The following is a 27,993-nucleotide window of genomic DNA, read 5'->3' on the forward strand; positions in this document are numbered from 1 at the left end:
ACGGGACCCCACGAGCATAGCTCCCCTTCCCGTAAAATACAACTAGGTAAATACAACTAGGTAAATACACATATAACCATGGCTTTTTCCCCCTTACAAATATGTGAGAATGCTATAGGAAAGGGGAAGGATGTTTTTTGGGCTTTTATGGATCTGGAAAAGGCTTACGATAGGGTAGACAGAATGGCACTGTGGGAGGTTATGCAGATATATGGGATAGGAGGAAAGCTTCTAGGAGCTGTCAAGAGTTTTTATGAGAGTAGTAGAGCTTGTGTCAGGATTAGAAATGGAGAGAGTGAGTGGTTCGAGGTAAAGGTGGGACTTCATCAAGGATGCGTTATGTCGCCCTGGCTGTTCAACTTATACATGGATGGGGTAGTGCGAGAGGTAAATGCAAGGGTAGTGGGTCAGGGATTGGAGATGGTTAAAGAAAATGGTGAAAAGTGGGAGGTGAGCCAGCTGTTGTTTGCTGACGACACTGCGCTTGTGGCAGGATCGGAGGAGGGAATGAGGAAGTTGGTGACAGAGTTTGGGAAAGTATTTTGATAGAAGAAAGCTAAAGATAAATGTGGGTAAAAGTAAGGTGATGAGATGTACAAGGGGTGAAAGTGGCAGTAGACTGGAAGTGAGCATTAAGGGAGAGCGACTGGAGGAAGTGGATAGTTTTAGATACTTGGATGCAAATGTGGCAGGAAAAGGTGAAGTGAAGGTGGAGGTAGAGTGTAGATTGAGAGAAGCGAGTAAATGCCTTGGTGGATTGAAGAGTGTAATGAGGAATAGACATTTGGGAATGGATGCTAAGAGGAGACTGTATGAAGGAGTGATTGTGCCAACAGCACTGTATGGGGCAGAAACATGGAACATAAGAGAAGAAGAGAGAAAGAGTTTGAATGTGTTTGAGATGAGGTGTCTGAGAAGTATGATGGGGGTTACTAGGCTAGATAGAGTGAGAAATGAGGTGAGGAGAAGAACAGGGGTAGAAAGGGAGCTGGGAGATAGGGTTGATGAAAGAGTATTAGGATGGTTTGGACACATGGAAAGAATGAGTGAAGAAAGACTAGTAAAAGAGGTATGGAAGGCAATGTGGAGGGAGTGAACATGAGGGGACGTCCTAGGATGAGGTGGATGGATGGGGTGAAAGGGGCTTTGGGGAAGAGGGGAATGTCTGTTGAGGAAGGACGGGAGAGGACAGAAAACAGGGGTGAATGGAGAATGGTTGTATATGGATGATGCTGTGATGCATGAGGTGGAATGGGTAGGGGGATGGGTGGTGAGGTAGTATGTGTGAGCAAAATTTGACGCAGCCCAAAGGGATTTCTCCCCGACTTCTCCTTTTATGCATGAGGGGACGGAGAGGGGGGGTCATCGATTTAATGAAGCGGCGTTGCTGTGGATGTGCTGTGTCTTGCGACACTGCTTCTGACCCAGGGCAGTGGACAAGGTGCAGGGATGACCCGTCATCCAGGAGGTGCTAAGATGAGAGGGAGGGTGGAGGGGTGTGGAGTGTATTTAGGGATGGAATGGGTGGGAATGATTTTATGCCTTTTCCTTTTTGGCTACCTCCCTTGTAAGGGGGAAAAAGCCTTGGTATATGTATGTACAAGGGAGGTAGCCAAAGTCAAAGGCATAAATCCACTCCCACCCATTTCATCCCTACATACTCCACTCCCATTCACTACCCCACCCTCTTTTCTTGGCTTCTGGATGATGGGTTATTCCTGCATCTCATCCACTGCCCTGGGTCAGAAGCAACGTGGCAAGATACAGCACATCCACAGCAAGGCCATTTCATTTAATCAGACCACTCCTCTCTCCCCTCATGCAGAAAAAGAGAAGACTGGGAGAAATCCCTTCAAGCTGCATCAAAATATCATTCACACATACTCCCTGACCCCCCATTCCTCACCCACTCCCTTTCATACATCCCAGCATCACCCATACACAACCATTCTTCACTAACCAATCTTCTGTCTTCTCCCTTCCTTCCTCAACAGATATTCTGCTCTTTCCCAATACCCCTTTTACCTCATCCATCCATCTTGTCCTTCACCTCTGCCTTCCACACCTCTTTTACTAGTCTTTCTTCATTCATTCTTTCCATGTGTCCAAACCATCCCAGTACTGTTCCATCAACCCTATCTCCCAACTCTCTTTCCACCCCCGTTCTCCTCTTCACTTTCTCATTTTTCACTCTATCCAGCCTATCATACTTGTCAGGCACCTCATCGCAACACATTCAAACTCCCTCTCTTCCTCTCATATTTTTCATGTTCCTGCCTCATACAGTGCTGTCAGTACAATTACTCCTTAGCAGATAAAATATACAATATAATTAAATTCTCACTTCAAGAAGGAAAAGTGCCACAGGACTGGAAGAATGCAAACATTGTACCGATTTATAAGGGAGGAAACAAGGAAGATCCATCAAACTACAGACCGGTCTCTCTGACAAGCACAGTAGCAAAAATTTGTGAAAAGGTCATCAAAAATAGATGGGTTAAACATTTGGAAGAAAAAACTATATTGAGTCCAAATCAATTTGGATTCAGACAAGGAAGATCATGTACAACAAACTTGATCTGCTTATACTCGAGATTAATAGATATAATACAAGAGAGAGATGGTTGGGCAGACTGTGCCCTTCTGGACCTATAAAAGGCATTTGATAAGGTACCACACAAGAAACTAATAAGGAAGATAGTCAATAGGTGGTATCAGAGAAAAATTATTGGAATGGATGAAAGACCTCCTGACTGGGAGGAAAATGATAGTAGTAATTAGAGATAGATTCTCAAATTGGGAAGAAATGATAAGTGGTGTCCTGCAGGGATCAGTACTGGCCCCGATCATGTATGCCATATACATAAATGACATGGATGAAGGAGTAGAGTGTTATATGAATTTCTTTGCAGACAATGTAAAAATACTAAAAGTAAGAATGGAGGAGGGTTACAAGACTTAGACAAGATCTGGAAATGGACTCAAAAGTGGGAAGTGAAATTCAATATCAAGAAATGTAGTATAATGGAATTTGGAAAAAGTAAAAACAGAATATCGAGAGATTATAAAACTGGTGAAGAAGAGGTCAAAAAAGTAAACTCTGATAAAGACCTTGGAGTGATGATCAGCAAAGACATGACACCGGACAAGCATATCATAAAATAGTTGGAGAAACCTACAATTCATTGAGGTCAATAAAACAAGCATTTGTCTGTTTGGACGAGGAAATGATAAAAAAAAAATTAACTACACTAATAAGACCAAAACTCGAGTACACAGCAACACTACGGACACCCAGTACCAAAAAGAATATAAAAAAATTAGAAAGAATACAAAGAGCAACAACAAAACTGGCACCAACTCTTTCCAAGATTGTCCAAATTAGAATTACCAACTCTGGAACAAAGAAGGGAAAAAGGAGACCTACTGACTATCTATAGAATTATGAAAGGAATGGAAATCTTAGATAAGAATGATTTATTGAAATGGGACAATGGGAAAACAAGTGGACATGAAAAGAAACTCAAAAAAGATATTTACGGAAGAGATCTGAAAAAAAATAGCTTCCCACACAGAGTGATAGATACTTGGAACAAATTAGACAAAGAAACAGTGTGTGCAAACACTATTCAAGATTTTAAGAAAAAACTTGATGCTGAGAGATACAAAGATGGGTCATCACGAGCATAGCTCCCTTCCTGTATAATACAACTGGTTAAATACAACTGGGTAAATACAATCTCCTCTTAGAATCCATTTCCAAATGTCTGTTTAGCTATGTCTATATGGCTCATCCATATGTAAATATATATGAAAATTAATATCCATGTGAACAAGTTGCTTAAACATGGCAAAGGAAACATGGACTGGGAGTGAAGCGTTTATTCCTGACATTTCGAGTACTTGAAAAAGTAGTAGATGAAATGTCAGGAATAAATAATTCACTCCCAATCCATATTTCCTTTGCTGTGTTTGAGTAAGCATATATATACAGTATATGCAAAACTTCGATGACTTCGTATTTTGGAAATGACTTCAGGTGTAGAGTCAAATATTAGTTCGAATTTCACATCGTATGTTGGAAAATTTGTATGTTTAGGCAATCATAAATAGAGGTTCTACTGTATTCCTGTATTAGCTGGTGAAATATATATTCTAACTTGCACATTTTTACATGTTTTCCCTTTTATTTCTAGGTGTCTGAAAATCCACACTACATGCCATTCAAAGATGGGTTTACAATCAAACATTATGCTGGGAATGTTTCTTATCATATTGAAGGTTTTTGTGAAAAAAACAGGGATGTTCTTGTAACAGATATTATTGAAGTAAGTTAAGCTTTAAGAATTCATAAGTTAAACAGATTTTGAGTGGACAAGATCCTGACTTTTTTTATATTGGTATTGTTTATCAAGTTTATATGGTTATTAATAATGTAATTATATTTATTTCATAGGTTATGCAGACAAGCTCGAATGCTTTCATACAAAGTTTGTTCCCTGACAAGATAAATCAAGGTGTAAAGGGCCGTCCCACCACAGCTGGCAGTAAAATAAAAACACAGGCAAATGAACTCGTTGGAGCATTAATGAAATGTGTGCCACACTACATTCGCTGCATCAAACCCAATGAAACCAAGAAACCACGGGATTGGAATGAACAAATGGTTAAACATCAGGTTAGTATTTCTCTAAATAATAATTGTTACCATGGGTTTTACTAATAGGAAACCTGCAAAGGCACAGTACAAGGGTCTCCCATTGAACTTGTCTGGGTTTTATTAGTTTGGGTCTTTATTTATTCATTTATTTATTTATTTTTTGTACTGAGTAGGAGAAAAAAGGGAAAAGGAGGAGTAGTAAGATGAATGGGGAGGGAGGGGGGAAGCAGTCATCATCTGTCAGCTTTCTTCACATGAAAAAATATGATATGCGCTGAATGGCCTACCGGCTCCTGCGCTTGGCCTTCAAGCCAAAAATTTCATAAATCAATCTTCACATGAAAAAAAGAGGGATGTTAGTTAAAGTTGCTAGAAAGAGATCTTGGGTCTAGCCCAGATTAAGTGTCAACCACTTGGGGCTCCACCTCTAGATGAAGGTAAAGTATTGGATTTTGAAGATGAATGGTGAAGAGGTGATTCCTCTGATGTTATCTTGCAGGATCTCTCATTGTTGTTCTCAGTATTTCTCTATAATATGTCAGCAGGGAACAGTGATGGGTATCTGCTTGCAGTGGCCCTGCAAGATGGACAGCAGAAGTGCCTATTTTCAAATCCTGTCAATCCCCTCACTTCCAAAAGTAGGTGCAGCCCTGAGGGGCTAATACTCCATCTCTGGACTGGGCTCAAGATCTCATTCTATCAACTTTAACTGTATTTCTTACACCCTTTCACATACAGAGAGTTGCCAACTGATTGCTGCTTTCCTCCTCTTCTACTTTCAGCTGGTGACATAGACAAAAATCCAAAGTCTCATCTCGTAGAGATTTGTGGGAAGGCCCAAGGATTGTTGCCAGCCACAGTGGGACAACAGCTTTTTCATGTAGTGAAGTTAGATGAAACTATTATTATTATTATCATTATAATAATGTCAGCTTAGGTTTTGTTGACTAGAATCCTGCAGTCTCACTGTGGCTGGCAATGGTCCTCAGGCTCTCCCTATAGATCTCTGTGGAAAGAAATGCATTGCTGTTTGTGTTGCATTAGTGGAGGACTGTTTCTATATTACCAGCATGTAGAAGCCTTTGGTATGTAGTAGTAGGATGGGGGAGCAGTTGCTCTTTTGTTGGCTTCTCTTGTAGGAAAAGTTGAAGGAGATACTGTTAAAGTTGGTAGAGATCTTGGCCCAGTCAGAAGACCCAGTGTCAGCCTCACAATGCTGGTGTGATAGTTTGAAGATGGATGACAGGGAGATGTTTATCTCCAACATCTTTCTTGTAAGACACCATTTGCAGTGATATCAATCATTTGTCCATCATTTCTTTAAAATTGAATAAGTGCATAAAAATATAGAATGTGGGTAAGTCTGATGAGAGGTACAAAGAAAGGAGAAGAGAAGTAAAGCATAAGATAAAGGAGGCAAATAAGAGAGCAGATGTATTTACCTAGTTGTATTTTGCGGGAAGGGGAGCTAGACTCGTGGTGTCCCGCCTTTGTATCTCGCAGTGTCTAGTTTGCTCTTAAACTCATGAATGGAATTTGCGCACACTATTTCATTGTCCAGTTTGTTCCAAGTGTCCACCACTCTATGTGGAAAACTGTTTTTCTTCAGATCTCTTCTGTAGCTGTTTTTTTTATTTTCTTTCTATGTCCTCTTGTGCTTCTCTTGTCCCAGTTTAACAAGTCTTCTCTATCGAGTATTTCTGTGCCCTTCATGATTCTGTAGATGGTCAGTAGGTCACCTCTCTCTCTTCTTTGCTCCAGAGTTGGTAACTCCAGTTTAGCCAATCTCTCCTCATATGACAAGTTTGCAAGTGCAGGTGCCATTTTTGTGGCTGCTCTCTGGATTCTTTCTATTTTCTTTATACTCTTTTTGGTACTGGGTGACCACAATGTTGCCGCATTTTCTAGTCTAGGCCTTATCAGTGTGACCAATATTTTTTTTAATAATTTCTTTGTCCAAATATGTAAATGCCACTTTTATTGATCTTAGCAAGTTGTAGGATTCTCCGACAATTTTGTTAATCTGTTTATCATAGGACAAGTCGTTTGAGATCATTACACCCAAATCTTTTTCGGATCTCTCCTTTACCTCCTTGGTTCCAATTTTATACATACATACATATACCAAGGCTTTTTCCCCCTTACAAGGGAGGTTGCCAAAAAGGGAAAGGCATAAAATCACTTCCACCCATTCCATCCCTGAATACACTCCACACCCCTCCACCCTCCCTCTTATCTGAGCACCTCCTGGATGACGGGTCATCCCTGCACCTTGTCCACTGCCCTGGATCAGAAGCAGTGTCGCAAGACACAGCACATCCACAGCAAGGCCGCTTCATTAAATCGGCGACCCCCCTCTCCGTCCCCCCATTGCATAAAAGGAGAGGACGGGGAGAAATCCCTTTGGGCTGCGTCAAATTTTGCTCACACATACTACCTCACCCCCCACCCCCCCGCACATTCCACCTCATGCAATCACATCATCATCCATATACAACCAATTTTATATTGTCCTGATATTCTGTTTTTGCTTTTTCCAAACTCCATTATGCCACACTTGTTTATATTGCAGTCCATTTCCCGTTTCTTGCTCCAGTTCCATATCTTATTCAGGTCTTCCTGCAGTGATTCGCAATCCTTTTCAGTTTTTACTTTCCTTAACCACTTCACTACGGGACTTAAATCTCGCAGGTAGCAGCCAATGCCAGCCGTATGACGTGTCGTAATAATACTCGCATCATAAAATATAGTCATGGCTTATATCGATCGTTCTCTCTTTCACCCGTGAATTTTGAAAACCACAGAGAATGGGATTAAGAGCAGATTAGGGAGAATGTAAAAACACAGGGGCGACTACAATAAATATAATCAAGACGCCGATATGGCAGCGTCGCGAATCCACTTGCTCCTCATGACGCCTACGTGTGCGGCACCGTATGGAAGGGGTTAACAGTTTGGCGTCATCTGCAAAGAAACTTGTGTAACATTTCACATCATCCATGTCATTCATATAAATAGCAAACATTATTGGAGCCAATACAGATCCTTGTGGTACTCCACTGATCACCTCTTTCCAACCTGAATATTTTTCTCTGAGTACTACTCTCATCTTTCTACCAATCAGGAAGTCCTTCATCCATTTTAGTAGGTTCCCTTGTATCCTTCCTATATGTTCCAGTTTTTTAATAATTTTTTGTGTGGTACTTTGTCAAAAGCTTTTTGCAAGTCCAGGAAGGCACAATCAGCACACCCATTCCTTTCTTGCACTATGTCTATTAATCTTGAGTAGAAACATATTAAGTTTGTGGTACATGATCTTCCTTGTCTGAACCCAAATTGTCTTTGGTTTATTATATTGTTGTCTTCCAGATGTTTTACCCATCTATTTTTGATGATTTTCTCACAAATTTTGGCTATAGTGCTTGTTAGTGAGACTGGCCTGTAGTTAGTTGGTTCTTCCTTGTTTCCTCCTTTATATATTGGTACAATGTTAGCATTTTTCCAGTCTTTTGGTATTTTTCCTTCTTTAAGTGAGCAACTTATTATGTTATGTATTTTGTCTGTTAGTTCTTCTTTGCATTCTTTTAGAATCCAATTTGCAATTCCATCTGGGCCATATGATTTCCTGACATCAAGGTTTGATAGATGTTCCAATATATCTTTTTGTGTTATTGTTATCTTGCTCATGGTGGGTAGATCGCCTTTCATTACCTTCGTCCCAATATTGTGCTTTCTCTCTAGTAAAGACAAATAAGTGATTATTCATGAATTTGGCCATTTCTAATTCTTCTGTGTATTTTATATTCCCTTGGTGTAGTTTCACCATTTCCTGTTTCTTTTTAAGTTTACCATTCACGTATCAATAGAATAGGTTGGGTTGCTCTTTGCATTTATCTATAATATCCTTTTCATGGTTCCTTTTATCCTCTCTTCTCACTTTAACATACTTGTTTCTATAGTTTATAAACTTGCCATTTTCTAGGTTTTTTATCTTTTCTCCATCTTTTCCAAGCATTGTCCCTTCTATCTTTTGCCTCGCTGCATCTTTTGTTAAACTAGCATTTAATGTACACTCTCTCCAGCTTCTGTCTTGGTACATGCCTATTCACCCCTTCATTGTAATTATCCATCAAGATATCCCATTTCTCTTCCACTTTTGTCTCTTCCATGTAAAATTTTCCCCAGTTTGCATTCTGGAAGAATTTCTTTAGTTTTGCAAAGTCTGTTTTGTTGTACATCAATCTTCCTTTCCTATGCTTTTCATTTCTCTCCATGTATATTTCTTTCTTTAGTTCAGTCTCAATGAGTATATGGTCACTCTTTCCAATTGGTGTCTTGTATTGGATTTTATCCACAATTTCAGGTTCTGTTGTAAATATTAAATCTAGTTTCAACGGCTCCTCATTATTTCTGCATCTGGTGTTTTCACTGACCTACTGAATCATTGTATATTCCATGGTTATGTCCAGTTGTACATTACCCCATAAGTCTTCTCCTCCTCTCACTGTCATATTCTCCCAGTAAATTTCTTGGCAATTGAAGTCCCCCATAATTACCAGATTACCCCCACCCATTAGTATCTTATTTAATAATTGTCTTGTATCTTCTAGTATTTTTGTATGCTTGTTCTCTTTCCAAGCGTTCATTTTTGGGGGCACATAAGTCCCCACAAATTTTCTACTTTTCATGTTCTTGTCTTGGACTTTTATCATGATCAGTTCTACATTACCTCTGCCCTCTGCAATTTTCGTCACATTGAAATTTTTCTTTGCAAGAACATGATTTATCCTCCCTGTTTCTCGTCTCTGTTTTCAACCCAGTAATTGTATAGTCCATGTCCAACATCGATGAATGGTATTTCACCCCTTAGTTTAGTCTCCACAATTCCCATTATGTCTGGTTTTTCTTCTAGCAGGTAATCATTAAGTTCACTCAGTCCTGAAATTAATCCGTCGATGTTGGTATAGGCCACTTTCAATTTTCTTCTTTCTCCATTTTTTTTTCTGTCTTTGGTTCACCCATTCTGATGTACCATTTCCTCAGTGTCATATCAATTACTTTCCATTAGGATTCCTTGCTTTCAGTCTCTGTTCTCTTCGTGCTTCTTTCCTTTGCTGCATCTCTTAGTGTCTTTTCTTTATCTAATTCCTTAATACTCATTTCTCTTTTTATCCATATCTTATTGTACTTTTCACTCCTTGCCAAGTTACCTACTTTTTCAAATATGTCTTCTACTCCCATTTGTGATCTTAGTTTTATCTCTAGGGGTCTATTTCTATCCTTAGAATAGTGATCAATCCTATATGCATCATTTATGTCTTTCGCTGCTTCTTGGGCTCCATCATGAATTTCTTTTAGGATTTCTATTACTGTCTCTTTTTCTTCTTTTTCTCTTGTGTACCTCGCCAGACTGTGCTTTTCTTTTAGTCCATATACCACAATACATTTTTTCCTATCTACTGTGTCTCACCCAATTTGCTTTTCCATTAATTACTTGGAAGTAATAAGAAATAATTTGGAAAGAAATTAAGAGAGGAAGAGGAGGCAAATCAAGTAGAGAAGAGAAGGTAAAAGGTGCAGATGAAGAGATGATAATGGAAGAGAAGGCAGTAAGAGGAAGATGGGCAGAGTATTTTAGGGAGTTGCTGAATGTGAAGGATAGGGAGGGAAAGGTAGTTGCAGTGGGTAGCTCTAAGAAACTGACACTGGTGAGTGAGGAAAATGGAGGAGAAATAAGGAAAGATGAAGTGAAGGCAGTTGTTAAGATGATAAGAGCAGGTAAGGTACCTGGGTTGGATGGATGTCGTGCAGAATGTCTGAAAAAAGGAGGTACAATGATGGTGGACTGGCTGGTGAGGTTATTTAGTGTTTGATTAAGGGAGGGTAGAGTGCTGGAGGACTGGAGAGTGCCTGTATAGTTCCACTTTATAAGGGAAAAGATGACAAAAATAAGTGTAGTAGTTTCAGAGGGATCAGATTGTTAAATGTAGTTGGGAAGGCTTATGGGAGTGTTTTGATTGAGAGTATTAGGAGAGGGACAGAGGGAATAATTGGTGAGGAGCAGTGTAGGTTTAGGACGGGTAGGGGTTGTGTAGATACGATTTTTGTGGTAAGACAGATATGTGAGAAAGCTTTAGGAAAAGGTAAGGATGTTTTATGGGGCTTATATGGATTTGGAAAAGTCTTCTGACAGAGTAGACAGGAAGGCACTGGGAGGTATTAGATATATGGGATAGGAGGAAAGCTTTTTGGAGCTCTCAAGAGTTTTATGAGAGTAGTAGAGCTTGTTTTAGGATTAGAAGTGGAGAGAATGAGTGGTTTGAGGTAAAGGTGGGATTTCATCAGGGATGTGTTATGTTGCCCTGGCTGTTCAATTTATACATGGATGGGGTGGTGCAAGAGGTAAACATAAGGGTAATGGATCAGGAAATGGAGATGGTTAAAAAAATGGAGAAAAGTGGGAGATAAGCCAGTTGTTGTTTGCTGACAACACTGTGCTTGTAGCAGGATCAGAAGAGGGATTGAGGAAGTTAGTGTGCAAAAGAAGGAAGTTGAAGATAAAAGTAAGGTGATGAGATGTACAAGGGGAGAAAGTGGCAGCAGACTGGAAGTGAGTATTAAGGGAGAGAGACTGGATGAAGTGGATAGTTTTAGATACTTGGGTGTGAATGTGGTCTTGGGGGATTAAAGTGTAATGAGAAATAGACATTTGGGAATGGGTGCTAAGACGAGATTGTATGAAGGAGTTATTGTACCAACAGCACTGTATGGGGCAGAAACATGGAACATAAGGAAGGAAGAGAGAAGGAGTTTGAATGTGTTTGAGATGAGGTGCCTGAGAAATATGATAGGTGTTACTTGGCTGGATTGAGTGAGAAATGAGGAGGTGAGGAGGAGAACGGGGGTGGAAAGGGAGTTGGGAAATAGGGTTGATGAAAGAGTATTGGGATGGTTTAGACATATAGAAAGAATGAGTGAAGAAAGACTAGTAAAAGAGGTGTGGAAGGCAGAGGTGGAAGGAGTGAACATGGGGGGTCAACCCAGGATGAGATAGATGGATGGGGTAAAAGGGGCATTGGGAAAGGGGAATGTCTGTTGAGGAAGGACGGGAGAGGACAGATGATAGGGGTGAATGGAATATGGTTGTGTATGGATGATACTGTGATGCAAGAAAGGGAGTGGGTGGAGAATGGGGGGGTGAGAGAGTATGTGTGAGAAATAAAGTGACTCAGCCCAAAGGGATTTCTCTCTGCGTTTTCCTTTTCTGCATGAGGGGACAGAGAGGGTGGGTTGCTGATTTAATTAATTGGCCTTGCTATGAATATGTTGTGTCTTGCAACACTGGTTCTGACTCAGGGTAGTGGGCAAGATGCAGGGATGACCCGTCATCCAGGAGGTGCCAAGATGAGAGGGAGGGAAGAGGGTGAATGGGAGTGGAGTATGTTGAGGATGGAATGGGTGGGAGTGGTTTTTATGCCTTTGTTTTTTAGCTACCTCCCTTATAAGGGGGAAGAAGCCTTTGGTAAATATATGTAGTAGGACATGTGTATGTATGTAGTAGGGCATGTGTGAAGGTTGGGGATAGAGAGTGAATGGTATAAGAGAAATGTGGGGCTGTGTCAAGTTCATGTATTTACCTAGTTGTAATGTACAGGAAGGGAGCTATGCTCATAGTGACCTATCTTTGTATCTTCCAGCATCAAGTTTGTTCTGAAATTCATGAATAGTATTTGCACACACTGTTGCTTTACCAAATTTATTCTAGATATCCACCATTCTGTGTAGGAAGCTATTCATTTTCAGATCTCTTCTATAATTATCCTTTTTGAGTTTCTTTTCATGTCCTCTGGTTTTTGTCTTGTCCCACTTTAATAAATCATCTCTATCTAGGACTTTCATACCATTATTTTATAAATAGTCAGTAGGTCTCCTCTTTCTCTTCTTTGTTCCAGAGTTGGTAGTTCCAATTTGGACAGTCTTTGTTTGCATGTCAATTTGGAGAGTGTTGGTGCCATCTTTGTTGTTGCTCTTTGAATTCTATCTAATTTCTTTATGTTTTTTTTTGTACTGGGTGTCCATAGTGTTGCAGCATACTCCAATTTTGGTCTGATCAGTGTAACTAATATTTTCTTGACCATTTCCTCATCCAAATAGTCAAAAACCACTTTCATTGACCTTAGTAAGTTGAAGGTTTCTCTTACTATTTTATTGATATGTTTGTCTGGTAACATGTCTTTGCTGATAATTACTCCTAGGTCCCTTTCCAAGCTCATTTTTTTGGCTTCTTCAACAATTTTATAATTCCTTGATATTCTATTTTTACTTTTTCCAAACTCCATTATACTACATTTCTTGATGTTAAAGCTCACTTCCCACTTTTGACTCTATTTCCAGATATTATCTAGGTCTTTCTGTATTGATTCACAGTCTTCTTCTATACTTGCTTTCTTTAGTATTTTTGCATCATCTGTGAAGAAGTTCATATAATATTCCGCACTTTCATCCACTTCATTTATATATATGGCAAACATGATCGAAGCCAATACCGAACCTTGCAGGACACCAGTTATCATTTCTTCCCAGGTCAAGTATTTGTCTCTAATTAGTACCCTCATTTTCCTCCCAGTCAAGAAGTCTTCCAACCATTCCAATAATTTTCCTTTTATACCACCTATTGATTCCATTTTTCTTATTAGTTTTTTGTGGGAACAAGGGAATAATTGGTGAGGAATAGTGTGAATTTAGGACAGGTAGAGGTTGTGTAGATCAGATTTTTGTGGTAAAACAGATACGTGAGAAAGCTATAGGGAAAGGTAAGGATGTTTTTTGGGCTTTTATGGATCTGGAAAAGGATTATGACAGGGTAGACAGGAAGGCACTGTGGGAGGTTTTGCGGATATACGTGATAGGAGGAAAGCTTCTAAGAGCTGTCAAGAGTTTTTATGAGAGTAGTAGAGCATGTGTCAGGATTAGAAATGGAGAGAGTGAGTGGTTTGAGGTAAAGGTGGAACTTCGTCAGGGATGGGTTATGTCACCCTGGCTGTTCAACTTGTACATGGATGGGGTGGGGCGAGAGGTAAATGCAAGGGTGGTGGGTCAGGGATTGGAGATGTTTAAAGAAAATGGAGAAAAGTGGGAGGTGAGCCAGCTGTTGTTTGTAGACGAAACTGCGCTTGTGGCAGGATCGGAGGAGGGATTGAGGAAGTTGGTGACAAAGTTTGGGAGTGTGTGAAAGAAGAAAATTGAAGATAAATGTGGGTAAAAGTAAGGTGATGAGATGTACAAGGGGTGAAAGTGGCAGCAGACTGGAAGTGAGCATGAAGGGAGAGTGACTGGAGGAAGTGGATAGTTTTAGATACTTGGGTGCAAATGTAGCAGGAAAGGGTGGAGTGGAGGTAGAATGTAGATTAAGAGAAACGAGTAAATGCCTTGGTGGATTAAAAAGTGTAATGAGGAATAGACATTTGGGAATGGATGCTAAGAGGAGACTGTATGAAGGAGTGATTGTGCCAACAGCACTGTATGGGGCAGAAACATGGAACATGAGAGAGGAAGAGAGAAGGAGTTTGAATGTGTTTGAGATGAGGTGTCTGAGAAGTATGATGGGGGTTACTAGGCTAGATAGAGTGAGAAATGAGGAGGTAAGGAGGAGAACAGGAGTGGTAAGGGAGTCGGTAAATAGGGTTGATGAAAGAGTATTAGGATGGTTTGGACACATGGAAAGAATGAGTGAAGAAAGACTAGTAAAAGAGGTATGGAAGGCAGATGTGGAGGGAGTGAACATGAGGGGGCATCCTAGGATGAGATGGATGGATGGGGTGAAGGGGGCTTTGGGGAAGAGGGGAATGTCTGTTGAGGAAAGACGGGAGAGGACAGAAGACAGGGGTGAATGGAGAATGGTTGTATATGGATGATGCTGTGATGCATGAGGTGGAATGGGTAGGGGGATGGGGGTGAGGTAGTATGTGTGAGAAAAATTTGACGCAGCCTGAAGGGATTTCTCCCCGTCTTCTCCTTTTCTGCATGAGGGGACAGAGAGGGGGGGGGTCGCCAATTTAATGAAGCGGCCTTGCTGTGGATGTGCTGTGTCTTGCGACACTGCCTCTGACCCAGGGCAGTGGACAAGGTGCAGGGATGACCCATCATCCAGGAGGTGCTAAGATAAGAGGGAGAGTGGAGGGGTGTGGAGTGTATTTAGGGATGTAATGGGTGGGAATGGTTTTATGCCTTTTTCTTTTTGGCTACCTCCCTTGTAAGGGGGAAAAAGCCTTGGTATATGTATGTAGTTATGTACTTTATCAAATGCTTTTCACAGATCTAGAAAAGCACAGTCCGCTCATCCATCTTTTTCTTGTATTATTTCTATTAGTCTCAAGTAGAAGCAAATCAAGTTTGTGGTACATGAACTTCCTTGTCTAAATCCAAATTATTTGGGATTCAGTATATTTTTTCTTCCAGTGTATATATGAGCAGGATTGCAAATGAGATTAAAGCACGTTCGCTAGGCAGAGGTTTGGAGTTGGTGGGCAAGAATGGAGGGATGTGAATCTGGAGGATGTGGATTTTTTTTTATATTAGAGTTAGATTTGGCAATAGACAGAGGATTGGATGTGTAGGTGATTTATAGAGTAAAAGAAGCAAAGAAATGTTAGGGTGGGATGAAATTTGTCATGAGAAATAGGCATTTGGGGATGACTGCAAAGGGAAAGTTGTATAAAGTAGTGATTATATCCATGACACTGTATGGAGCAAATACTTGGAGTATAAGGGAAACAGAAAGGAAAAGTCTAAAAGTTTTTAAGGTGAAGTAATTCAGTGGTATAATAGGTTTTACACGAGTGGATTGAGTGGGATATGTTGAGGTGAGGTGTGGAGGGAGATTTGTTGGATAGAGTAAAATAGTGGTTTTGGCATATAGAAAGAATGAATAAGGAGAGACTAGCAAAGATGGATAAGTGGGTGGGGTGAGCTTGAGAATAAGACTGAGAATGAGATAAATTGAAGAGGTGAATAAAGCTTTGATGTGGTATGTCTGTTAAGCAGGAGAAAAATGCATAAGATATGAATGAATGGAGGTTGTGAATGGCTGAAGGGATATTATGATTTGGTTCACAGGTGAATGGATGAGGAGGGTGGTTGCTGTATGGTGAAGCCATGGGAATAAGCAAACTTTTGTTGTCAGGCCCTGCTAGAGAAGAGCTATGCTTTGCTGCATTGCTTTTGGCCCAAGCAGTGCGGCAGAGAGCAAGTTGACCCTTATTTTTTTGTCCAGTTTGTTCCAAGTGTCCACCACTGTATGTGGAAAACTGTTCCTCTTCATGTCTCTTCTATAACTATGTTTTTTGAGTTTCTTTCCATGTCCTCTTGTATTTCTCTTGTCCCAATTTAACAAGTCCTCTCTATTGAATATTTCTGTGGCCTTCATGATTCTATAGATGGTCAGTAGGCTGCCTCTCTCTCTTCTTTACTCCAAAGTCGATAACTCCAATTTAGCCTGTTCTTCCTCATATGACAAGTTTGAAAGTACTGGAGTCATTTTTGTGGCTGCTCCCTGGATTCTTTCAATTTTCTTTGTATTCTTTTTGGTACTGGGTGACCACAATATCACCGCATATTCTAGTCTAGGCCTTATCAGTGTAACTAATATTTTTTCTAATAATTTCTTCGTCCAAATATGTAAATGCCACTTTTATTGATCTTAGCAAGTTATAGGATTCTCTGACAATTTTATTTATTTGTTTATCATAGGACAAGTCATTTGAGATAATTACTCACACATCTTTTTCAGATCCCATTTTCTTTACCTCCTTAGTTCCAGTTTTATGTTGTCCTGATATTCTATTTTTACTTTTTCCAAACTCCATTATGCTACACTTCTAAATATTGAAGTCCACTTCCCATTTCTGACTCCACTTCCAAACCCTATTCAGGTCTTCCTGTAGTGATTCACAATCCATTCTGGTTTTTACTTTTCTTAACAATTTAGCATCATCTGCAAAGAAGCTCATGTAACATTTCACATCATCATCCATGTCATTTACATAAATAGCAAACATTATTGGAGCCAATACAAATCCTTGCAGAACTCCACTGATCACCTCCTTCCAACCTGAATATTTTTCTCTGAGTATTACTCTCATCTTTCTACCATTCAGGAAGTCCTCCATCCATTTTAGCAGGTTGCCTTGTATCCCTACCATGTGTTCCAATTTTTTTTAAATAATTTTTTGTGGTACCTTGTCGAAAGTTTTTGTAAGTCCAAGAAAGCATATTCATATACTATATCTATGTAACAATGGGATCTCATGGTTTGAGATAAGTGTAGTAGTAATTTCTGTATATCAGTGTGCTTGGTTACCATTAACTAACTGTGCCATAGGTAAGTGAATTAATTTTTCAGTTGCAATCCTTATCTAATTATATAATTTGATAATTTTTTCAAGGTCAAGAAATCAAAGAGCCTAACATTTTTCAATCTATTTAGTTTCTATGATATTTTTGTATTTATACTTCTGATAGCTGAAATATTACTGCATTCATGTATGTATTATGAAATATTGATTAGTATGTATAATTAACTAATGATACTATATTTACAGGTAGAATATTTAGGTCTGAAAGATAACATCAAAGTCAAACGAGCTGGGTTTGCTTATCGTCGAGTTTATGAGAAGTTCTTACAGCGCTATGCAATCTTGTGTAAAGAAACTTTCCCACACTGGAATGGTCATCCTCACCAAGGCATTCATCTCATCATGAATAGTGTGAACATGGATTCTGGGCAGTATCAGATTGGTAGAACTAAGATATTTGTAAAGGTGATTATATATATATATTTTTTTTAACTTTGTGGTTTCCTGAATTTTTGTTGTATTTACCTAAATGTACCTAATTGGTGTGAATCATTTGGTGCTTAACTAAAGTCTGATGCTTTTGTAGTAAATTCAGATGGATTTCATTAAAGGATATTTTACTAAATCTATCTAGTATATGCTTTATACTCATCAAGCTTTGCTTTAAATTTGTTTATGGTGTTGGCTTAGATTATATTTTCATCCAACTTATTATACAAGTCTACACTATGCTTTTTTTAGTCTTTATTATGACCTCTTTTTGATCTTTCATCACATACCAACAAATCCTCTATTTATCTTTTTTCTGAACCTTTCTATGATGTTGCTACCTCTTAGCAACCTACTTCATAAGGGGGAAGAAGCCCTTGCTATATAGATGGATAGATAGATGTCTCTCTCTTCACTCTTTCAATGCAGGAAGTCCCAGTTTATTCAATCTTTCCTCATATATTTTGTCATCTAGATTTGGAATCATCTTGGTTGGTGTCCTTTGTAACCACTTTACTTTTCATATAGTTTTCTTTAGGTGTGGTGACCACACCATTGCTGCATATTCCAGTCTGGGATGAGTCAGACTTTTAGATTTTTTTTTCTCATTGGTCTTGTTTTTACTTTGACCTAGTATAAATGACAGAAACAGACCTATTTAGAGGTACAACCATAAGAAGCTGGCACTTGGTCTCTAGACCAGTTTAGAAAAATCTCTCAACTTCAAATATGTTTCTTCCACATTTTTTCACATAAAAATAGATATGGTAACCAGTGACTGCTCCCCTCCTCTCCCACCAGCCACTGACAGATGGCTCACGGAAAGAGAACCCAGGTTTTAGAATATAATAAGAAATAGGGAAATCAATGAATTGTTAGATGAAATAATCAAACTCAAAAGTGAATGCAAAAGTATATACAAAGAAGTCACTGCCTGTATTTGATCCTTCATCTCTTTATTTAATGCCTCATTCCTATTTATTTCTTCATTTTTCAATCTTTTATTTTCTCCCTTTATCCTATTTAGTTCCATTTTCATCTCCTCTATTTCCCTGTTATTTTCTTCATTGGTCTTTCTTAATAGAAAGGCCAATGAAGAAAATAAAAATAAAAGATTGAAAAATGAAGAAATAAATAGGAATGAGGCATTAAATAAAGAGATGAAGGATCAAATACAGGCAGTGACTGAGAAAGTGGAAAAAAAGATCAAAGAAACTGATGTCCAAGAAATAAACAGTGGAGGGTGGAACAGGAAAGTAAAAAATTTTCTTTAAAGAAATAGTGGAATGATTAAAGAGAAAGGTAATTTGGTTAGTAGCGATCAAGGAAGGATGTCCCAAAATATGCTCCAAACCGTTGTTTAGCGAGTTGCCGACAACGATTTTAGAACTAACCAAGTGCTGCCTGGTTGTTTACAAACGGGAAGGGAGTATTGTAGTAAATGTGACCGAAAATGTAGTCTTTGTATCTTCATACAGCTATTCTTTCTGCAAGATCAGTGCCAACAATAGATGAAATAAACAAAAGATTTAGAGAAAAGGAACTTCAAAGGGATGTGTGGACATAAGTACCATTGAGTCCCCACTTGGTGTAATAAAAAAAAATAAAAAAAAGTGTAGAATAGGTTGAGGAAACGTATAGAATAGGTAGATACTCAAAAGAAAAGCAATACAGGCCATTAAAAGTAAAACTTAGGTCACAAATGATAGCAGAGGAAGTACTCTCCAGAACAGCAAAACTAGCAAACAGTGAAAATCACAAGAATGTATGGATAAAGAAAGAAGTGATGAAAAAAAGAAAAAAAGAAAAGGAGCTTAGAAATGAAGCAAAGGAAAAAATGAAAAAAGAACTGAGGCTGAAAAGAATGATTTTATTTTTTGGGGGGGAAAGTGGTGGACCTGAGGCTGAGAAAACAGTGTGTGCAAATACTATTCAAGATTTTAAAAGCTTGATGCTGAAAGATACAAAGACAGGTCACCATGAGCATAACTCCCTTCCTGTATGATACAACTAAGTAAATACTAATACAATACAGACATTCAGTTATTCATAGAGATGTCTATGAAGGGGTCCAAAAACAAATGCTGACTGCTGCAGGGATACAATTTTCCAGTTAGTGAAACTCAAAAAATTTATTTGTCATATCTTTTGCTTTCTGTACCTTTCTTATCTCTCCCTGTCTTAATATGGGAATTTTTTTATCTATTTCCAAAATGAATTCCTAATTACAGAGACTCCATGGACTTATGTTCTATATTATGTATTTTTTATGACATTAAATGATGAAGTTTATTTGGATTGCAGGATCCTGAAAGTTTGTATTTACTTGAAGAATACAGAGAAAGAAAATATGACCACTACGCACGTGTGATTCAATCAGCTTTTAGGAAATATTTCAGGTATAGTATAAATGAAGTTTACATAGCACACTCATGGATTTATTTTTACTTCCAGGGCTGACTTACATTATGCAACACACATGAAACATGTATTCAAAAGTATTTCCATTGCTATTTCTTGAGAAAAGTAAGATAAAGGAGGCAAAGAGGAGAGTAGATGTGAAATGGAGTAAGAGTATGACAGAAAATTTTGAAAGTAATAAAAAGATGTTTTGGAAAGAAATCAAGACAGGAAGAGGAGGCGAATCAAGTAGAGAAGAAAAGGTAAAAAGTGCAAATGGAGGGATAATAATGGAGGAGACAGCAATAAGAGGAAGATGGGCAGAGTATTTTAGGGAGTTGCTAAATGTGAAAGAGGATAAGGAGAGAAAGGTAGTTGTAGTGGGTAGCACTAAGAAAATGACAAAGAGCGAGGAAAATGGAGGAGAAATTAGGGAAGATGAGGTGAAGGAAGTTGTTAAGATGATGAGAGCAGGTAAGGCACTTTGGTTGAATGGATGTCATGCAGAATGTCCAAAATAAGGAGGTACAATGATAGGAGACTGGCTGGTGAGGTTATTTAATGTTTGTTTAAGAGAGAATAGAGTGTTGGAGGACTGGAGGAGTGCCTGTATAGTTCCACTTTACAAGGGAAAAGATAACAAATGTGAGTGTAGTAGTTTCAGAGGGATCAGTTTAAGTGTAGTTGGGAAGGCTTATGGGAGTGTTTTGATTGAGAGGATTAGGAGAGGAACAGAGGGAGTAATTGGTGAGGGTTTAGGACAGGTAGGGGTAGTGTAGATCAGATTTTTGTGGTAAGACAGGTATGTGAGAAAGCTTTAGGAAAAGGTAAGGATGTTTTTGGGGGCTTTTATGGATTTGGAAAAGGGTTCTGACAGGGTAGACAGGAAGGCATTGTGTGAGGTATTGCAGATATATGGGATAGGAGGAAAGCTGTTAAGAGCAGTCAAGAGTTTCGAGAGAGTAGTAGAGTATGTGTTAGAATCAGAAATGGAGAGAGTGGTTTGAAGTAAAGGTGGAACTTTGCCAGGAATGTGTTATGTTGCCCTGGCTGTTCAATTTAAACATGGATGGGGTGGTGCAAGAGGTAAATGCAAGGGTAATGGATCAGGGATTGGAGATGGTTAAAGAAAATGGAGAAAAGTGGGAGATACGCCAGTTGTTGTTTACTGACAACACTGCATTTGTGGCAGGATCAGAGGAGGGATTGAGGAAGTTAGTGACAAAGTTTGGGAAGGTGTGTGAAAGAAGGAAGTGGGTAAAAGTAAGGTGATGAGATGTACAAGGGGCAGAAGTGGCAGCAGACTGGAAGTAAGTATTAAGGGTTTTCTTTGTCTCCTTTTTTGCATAGTGGTACAATATTTTTCCAATATTGTACTTTTCCTTCTTTGAGTGAGAAATCAATAATCTTGTGTATTTTGTCCGTTAGGTCAATAATAAATTTTTTCAATATCCAGTTTGCAATTCCATCCGGCCTGTGTGACTTCCTGATGTGTTTATATATATAATATATGTATAAAACTTTCAAACTGTCTACTAATATTTACATTTAGTTAACTGTGAGTCAATTAACTGAACTCTTCACATTTTCAGTAAACAGATATTGCTTAGAGAAAAAGAAGAAGCCAGTGATTTGATCCTGAACCGCAAGGAGAGACGCAGTAATTCTCTTAACCGAGCCTTCTATGGAGACTACATTGGGATTGAATTCAAACCAAGGCTTGCTGCACTAATACCTAGAGGGGAGAAAGTAAGAACTTTTGATTATTTGTTCCCTGTGGTGGGGGAAAAGAATACTGCCACCAAGTCTTCCCACTTGAGTCATACAAGGCAACAAAAAAAGAGGATGGGATTAGGATTAAGCATCCTTCTCCTGGTAGCCCCAAAGGGGACATTCTTATAAAAAGTAAAGGCATAAGAGGGTCTAAGAGTTTTCCAACTAGTGCCCTAAGATTTGGGTCACATCTCCTAGTTATGGACCAAAAGGTCTCCTGTCAGCATGCTCCACCTTTGCAATCCTTTGTAATCCTTTGTGAAAGGGAAGAGATAGGTAGTAAGTTTGTGAGAAGAAAGATGGATGTGTTGGCATTGAATGAAACTAAGTTGAGAGGGAGGGGCGAGTGTGAGTTTGGGAATGTAGTTGGGAGGTTCTCAGGAGTGAAGAGAGGACAAGGGAGAGAATGGGTGGGTATATTAGTAAGTGAAGAGATAGATAAGCATGTAGTGGAAGGAGGTTTCTTCAAAGTTAATGTGGATGAAAGTGAAACTGGGAAGGGAGATGTGGGTTTTTGTAAGTGTATAGGGGCCTGGTAGTGAGAAGAGTGTAGAAGAAAGAGAGGCTTTTTGGATGGATTTAAATGAGAGGGATTAGAGAGACCTTAATGCTAGGGTAGGAAATGAACCAATTGACGGAGTGGTTGGGAAGTGTGGAATTCCAAGAAAAAATTGTAGTGCAGAGTTGATGGTGGAGATGTGTCTAGAAAGAGTTGATGATAGCAAATACAGTGTTTAGGAAGAAAGTCAAGCATAAGTACACATGGGAGAGGGTGGTGGATGGAAGGGTGGTAGAGTGTTAACCACTTCCATACGGTGACGCCTACGTAGGCGTCATGAGGAGCAAGTGGGTACGCGATGATGCCGACGTCGGCATCTTGATTATATTTATTGTAGTCATACCTACGTAACCTCCATTCTCTCTAAACTGGCTTCATCATATTTTCTATGGTTATCAAAGTTCACGGGTGAAAGAGAACGAACGATTGAGCACTGACTTTATTTTTTATAATGCGATTATTATGATGCAACATCGCATGTCGGGCAGCTAATGCTGCCAGACGTGCGATGTGCCCCGGAGTGAAGAGGTTAATTGACTATATAGTGGTAACCAGGAGTATAGTAGGAAAAGTTAAGGATATACATGTTCTAAGGGGAGAGAGTGGGGGAATATCAGATCATTTTTTGGTGGAAGGTAAGGTAAGTTGAGAGTGGAGGATGGATGGAGAAAGAGAAAAAGGACAGAAGGTAGTGAGGTGCTTAGAGTGAACTTCTTAAATGAGAAAGGAAAGCAGGAGTACAAGAAGAAGCTGAGAGAGGAGTGGGAGTCACAAGGTGTGCAAAGATGGTGTGTGAAAAAAGGAGGATGGGAAAAAATAGAATGAAAGGTAGTGAGTGGTGGGATGAGGAAGCAAAGAAGGTTGTAGAAGAGAAGAAACGAGCTTTCACAGATTGGTTACAAAATAGGATGAGAGAATCATATGAGAGGTACAAAGAAAAGAGAAGAGAAGTAAAGCATAAGATAAAGGAGGCAAAGAGGAGAGCAGATGTGAAATGGGGTAAGGGTATGACAGAAAATTTTGAAAGTAATAAAAAAAAAATTTGGAAAGAAATTAAGAGAAGACAAGGCGAATCAAGTAGAAAAGAAAAGGTAAAAGGCGTAGATGGAAGAGACAGCAGTAAAAGGAAGATGGACAGAGTATTTTAGGGAGTTGCTAAATGTGAAGGAGGATAGGGAGGAAAAAGTAGTTGCAGTGGGTAGCTCTAAGAAAATGAGAGTGATGAGTGAAGAAAATGGAGGAGAAATAAGGAAAGATGAAGTGAAGGCAGTTGTTATGTTGATGAGAGCAGGTAAGGTACCTGAGTTGGATGAATGTCATACAGAATGTCTGAAAAAAAGGAGGTACAATGATGGTGGACTGGCTAAGAGGAGATTATATTTACCTAGTTGCCTAGTTATATTTACCTAGTTGTATTTTGCGGGAAGGGGAGCTATGCTCGTGGTGTCCCGCCTTTGTATCTTGCAATGTCTAGTTTGCTTTTAAACTCATGAATGGTTTTTGCGCATACTATTTCATTATCCAGTTTGTTCCAAGTGTCCACTACTCTATGTGGAAAACTGTTTTTCTTCAGTTCTCTTCTGTAGCTATGTTTTTTTTATTTTCTTTCCATGTCCTCTTGTGTTTCTCTTGTCCCAGTTTAGTAAGTCCTCTCTATCGAGTATCTCTGTGCCTTTCATGATTCTGTAGATGGTCAGTAGGTCACCTCTCGCTCTTCTTTGCTCCAGCATCGGTAACTCCAGTTTAGCTAATCTCTCCTCATATGATAAGTTTGCAAGTGCAGGTGCCATTTTTGTTGCTGCTCTCTGGATTCTTTCTATTTTCTTTATATTCTTTTTGGTACTGGGTGACCACAATGTTGCTGCATACTCTAGTCTAGGCCTTATCAATGTAACCAATATTTTTTTTATCATGTCTTCGTCCAAGTATGAAGGAGTGATTGTGCCGACAATACTGTATGGGGCAGAAACATGGAACATAAGAGAGGAAGAGAGAAGTAGTTTGAATGAGTTTGAGATGAGGTGCCTGAGAAATATGATAGGGGTTACTAGGCTGGATAGAGTGAGAAATGAGGTGAGGAGGAGAACGGGGTTGGAAAGGGAGTTGGGAAATAGGGTTGATGAAAGAGTATTGGGATAGTTTGGACACATGGAAAGAATGAGTGAAGAAAGACTATTGAAAGAGGTATGGAAGGCAGATGTGGAAGGAGTGAACATAGGGGTCGAGCTAGGATGAGATGGATTGGGTAAAAGGGCCATTGGGAAAGAGAGGAATGTCTGTTGAGGAAGGATGGGAGAGGATAGAACATAGTGGTGAATGGAAAATGGTTGTGTATGGATGATGCTGTGGTGCATTAGGCGGAGTGTGTGGGGGATGGGGTATGAGGGAGTATTTGTTTGAAATTAACAGCCTGAAGGGATTTCTTCCTTTGTTTTCTTTTTCTGCATGAGGGGATGGAGAGGGGGGCATCACTGATTTAATGAAGCAGTCTTGCTGTGAATGTGCTGTGTCTTGCAACACTGCTTCTGACCCAAGGCAGTGTGTGAGATGCAGTGATGATCCATCATCCAGGAGGAGCCAAGATAAAGGGGAGGGAAGAGGGTGGAGGGGAGTGGAGTATGCTAGGGATGGGTGGGAGTGGTTTTTATGCCTTTGTTTTTTGGCTACATATCTTGTAAGGGGGAAAAAGCCTTTGGTATATATATGTATGTATGTGCTTTATTTTTTTTATTATTATTATTTTTTTATTTATTTATTATTATTATTATTATTATTTTTTTTTTTTCAAGCGTGTAGGATTTGCAAGACTTGTAGGTTGTTATTGAATACTGTTACCCTGTTCACATGTTGCCTTACTAAAAGTGTTGAAAAGAATTTTATTAAAGAAAATTATAAATGTACAAATTTGTAGTGGTCATCACTGAGTTATTCAATGGGAAAAAGAAAAAAAATATTATAAAGAAGAAAGAGAGGAACCTGGAAGTGATGACCATAAAAAATGTCACTCAGTAAATATATTAACAAGGTTATGGAAGAGATATATGGTGTTGACAAATATAAAAATGGCATCTCAGTTAGTGGATCAACAGATGATAAAACTCGTAGAAAATCTAATCCATCTCCATTTAATCAATATTGATGTGGTTTCCACACAAGAAGAGGACTTAAAAAGATCATGAGATTACAAAGGGTAATAATTATGCTTCCATGACAATTAAGAAAACAAACAGATAACTTACAAACAATATAAACTATAGCCTTAACCCCTTCCATACGGTGACGCCTACGTAGGCGTCATGAGGAGCAAGTGGGTACGCGAGGCTGCCATATCGGCGTCTTGATTATATTTATTGTAGTTGTACCTGCGTGACCCCCATACTCTGTAAACTGGCTTCATCATATTTTCTATGGTTATCAAAATTCACGGGTGAAAGAGAGAACGATCGATACAGCGGTGACTTTATTTTTTATAATGCGAGTATTATGACGCAACATCGTACGTCTGGCAGCTAATGCTGCCCATGAGATTTTGGCCCGGCATGAAGTGGTTAAGAGTAATAACTAACTACACTAAAACAATACCAACTGCACATCTAGACTCAGAAATAAAGATTCTTTAAATGGAGCAGCATATGCAAATACATACATATACCAAGGCTTTTTCCCCCTTACAAAGGAGATAGCCAAAAAGGGAAAGGCATAAAATCATTTCCACCCATTCCCTCCCTGAATACACTCCACACCCCTCCACCCTCCCTCTTATCTGAGCACCTCCTGGATGACGGGTCATCCCTGCACCTTGTCCACTGCCCTGGGTCAGAAGCAGTGTCGCAAGACACAGCACATCCACAGCAAGGCCGCTTCATTAAATTGGCGACCCCCCTTCTCCATCCCCCCATTGCATAAAAGAAGACGGAGAGAAATCCCTTTGGGCTGCGTCAAATTTTGCTCACATATACTACCTCACCCACCCACCCCCGCCCATTCCACCTCATGCAATCACAACATCATCCATATACAACCATTCTCCATTCACCCCTGTCTTCTGTCCTCTCCCGTCCTTCCTCAACAGACATTCCCCTCTTCCCCAAAGCCCCCTTCACCCCATCCATCCACCTCATCCTAGGACGTCCCCTCATGTTCACTCCCTCCACATCTGCCTTCCATACCTCTTTTACTAGTCTTTCTTCATTCATTCTTTCCATGTGTCCAAACCATCCTAATATTCTTTCATCAATCCTATCTCCCAGCTCCTTTTCAACCCCTGTTCTCCTCACCTCCTCATTTCTCACTCTATCTAGCCTAGTAACCCCCATCATACTTCTCAGACACCTCATCTCAAACACATTCAAACTCCTTCTCTCTTCCTCTCTTATGTTCCATGTTTCCACCCCATACAGTGCTGTTGGCACAATCACTCCTTCATACAGTCTCCTCTTAGCATCCATTCCCAAATGTCTATTCCTCATTACACTCTTTAATCCACCAAGGCATTTACTTGCTTCTCTCAATCTACATTCTACCTCCACCTTCACTCCACCTTTTCCTGCCACATTTGCACCCAAGTATCTAAAACTATCCACTTCCTCCAGTCGCTCTCCCTTAATGCTCACCTCCAGTCTACCGCCACTTTCACCCCTTGTACATCTCATCACCTTACTTTTACCCACATTTATCTTTAGCTTTCTTCTATCACATACTCTCCCAAACTCTGTCACCAACTTCCTCAATCCCTCCTCCGATCCTGCCACAAGCGCAATGTCGTCCGCAAACAACAGCTGGCTCACCTCCCACTTTTCTCCATTTTCTTTAACCATCTCCAATCCCTTGCCCACTACCCTTGCATTTACCTCTCGCACCACCCCATCCATGTATAAGTTGAACAGCCAGGGCGACATAATGCATCCTTGATTAAGTCCCACCTTTACCTCGAACCACTCACTCTCTCCATTTCCAATCCTGACACAAGCTCTACTACTCTCATAAAAACTCTTGACAGCTCTCAGAAGCTTTCCTCCTATCCCATATATCTGCATAACCTCCCACAGTGCCTGCCTGTCTACCCTATCATAAGCCTTTTCCAGATCCATAAAAGCCCAAAAAACATCCTTCCCCTTTCCTATAGCTTTCTCACATATCTGTCTTACCACAAAGATCTGATCTACACAACCTCTACCTGTCCTAAATCCACACTGTTCCTCACCAATTACTCCTTCTGTTCCTCTCCTAATCCTCTCAATCAAGATCCTCCCATAAGCCTTCCCAACTACACTTAACAAATTAATCCCTCTGAAACTACTACATTCACACTTGTCCCCTTTTCCCTTGTAAAGAGGAACTATACAGGCACTCCTCCAGTCCTCCGGCACTCTACCCTCCTTCCAACAAACATTAAATAACCTCACCAACCAGTCCACCATCACTGTATTTCCCTTTTTCAGACATTCTGCATGGCATCCATCAAGACCAGGTGCCTTACCTGCTTTCATCATCTTAACAACTGCCTTCACCTCATCCTTCCTTATTTCTCCTCCATTCTCCTCACTCCTCACTCTCATTTTCTTTGCATTTCCCATTGCAGCTATCTTTCCCTCCCTATCCTCCTTCACATTTAGCAACTCCCTAAAATATTCTGCCCATCTTCCCCTTACTGCCTTCTCTTCCATTATCATCTCTCCATCTGCACCTTTTACCTTATCTTCTCTACTTGATTCGCCTCCTCTTCTTCTCTTAATTTCTTTCCAAAACATCTTTTTATT

The 27,993-nt window shown here is 39.7% G+C and overlaps 1 protein-coding gene across 4 annotated transcripts in view; it reads left to right on the forward strand.

Annotated features, from left to right (window-relative positions):
• Window positions 1–27,993, forward strand: part of LOC143039930 (unconventional myosin-Ie-like) — a 409,114-nt gene that overhangs the window by 292,438 nt on the left and 88,683 nt on the right. For all 4 annotated transcript variants that reach the window (XM_076210332.1, XM_076210333.1, XM_076210334.1 and 1 more), the window contains 5 exons: window positions 4,197–4,328; window positions 4,457–4,678; window positions 17,260–17,478; window positions 19,807–19,901; window positions 21,495–21,651. In XM_076210332.1, the coding sequence (XP_076066447.1) occupies window positions 4,197–4,328; window positions 4,457–4,678; window positions 17,260–17,478; window positions 19,807–19,901; window positions 21,495–21,651 (825 nt within the window). The remainder of the gene's footprint in view (window positions 1–4,196; window positions 4,329–4,456; window positions 4,679–17,259; window positions 17,479–19,806; window positions 19,902–21,494; window positions 21,652–27,993) is intronic.

This window comes from Oratosquilla oratoria, chromosome 27, assembly GCF_046742065.1.
Source record: "Oratosquilla oratoria isolate Oo_2021 chromosome 27, ASM4674206v1, whole genome shotgun sequence".
NCBI lineage: Eukaryota > Metazoa > Arthropoda > Malacostraca > Stomatopoda > Squillidae > Oratosquilla > Oratosquilla oratoria.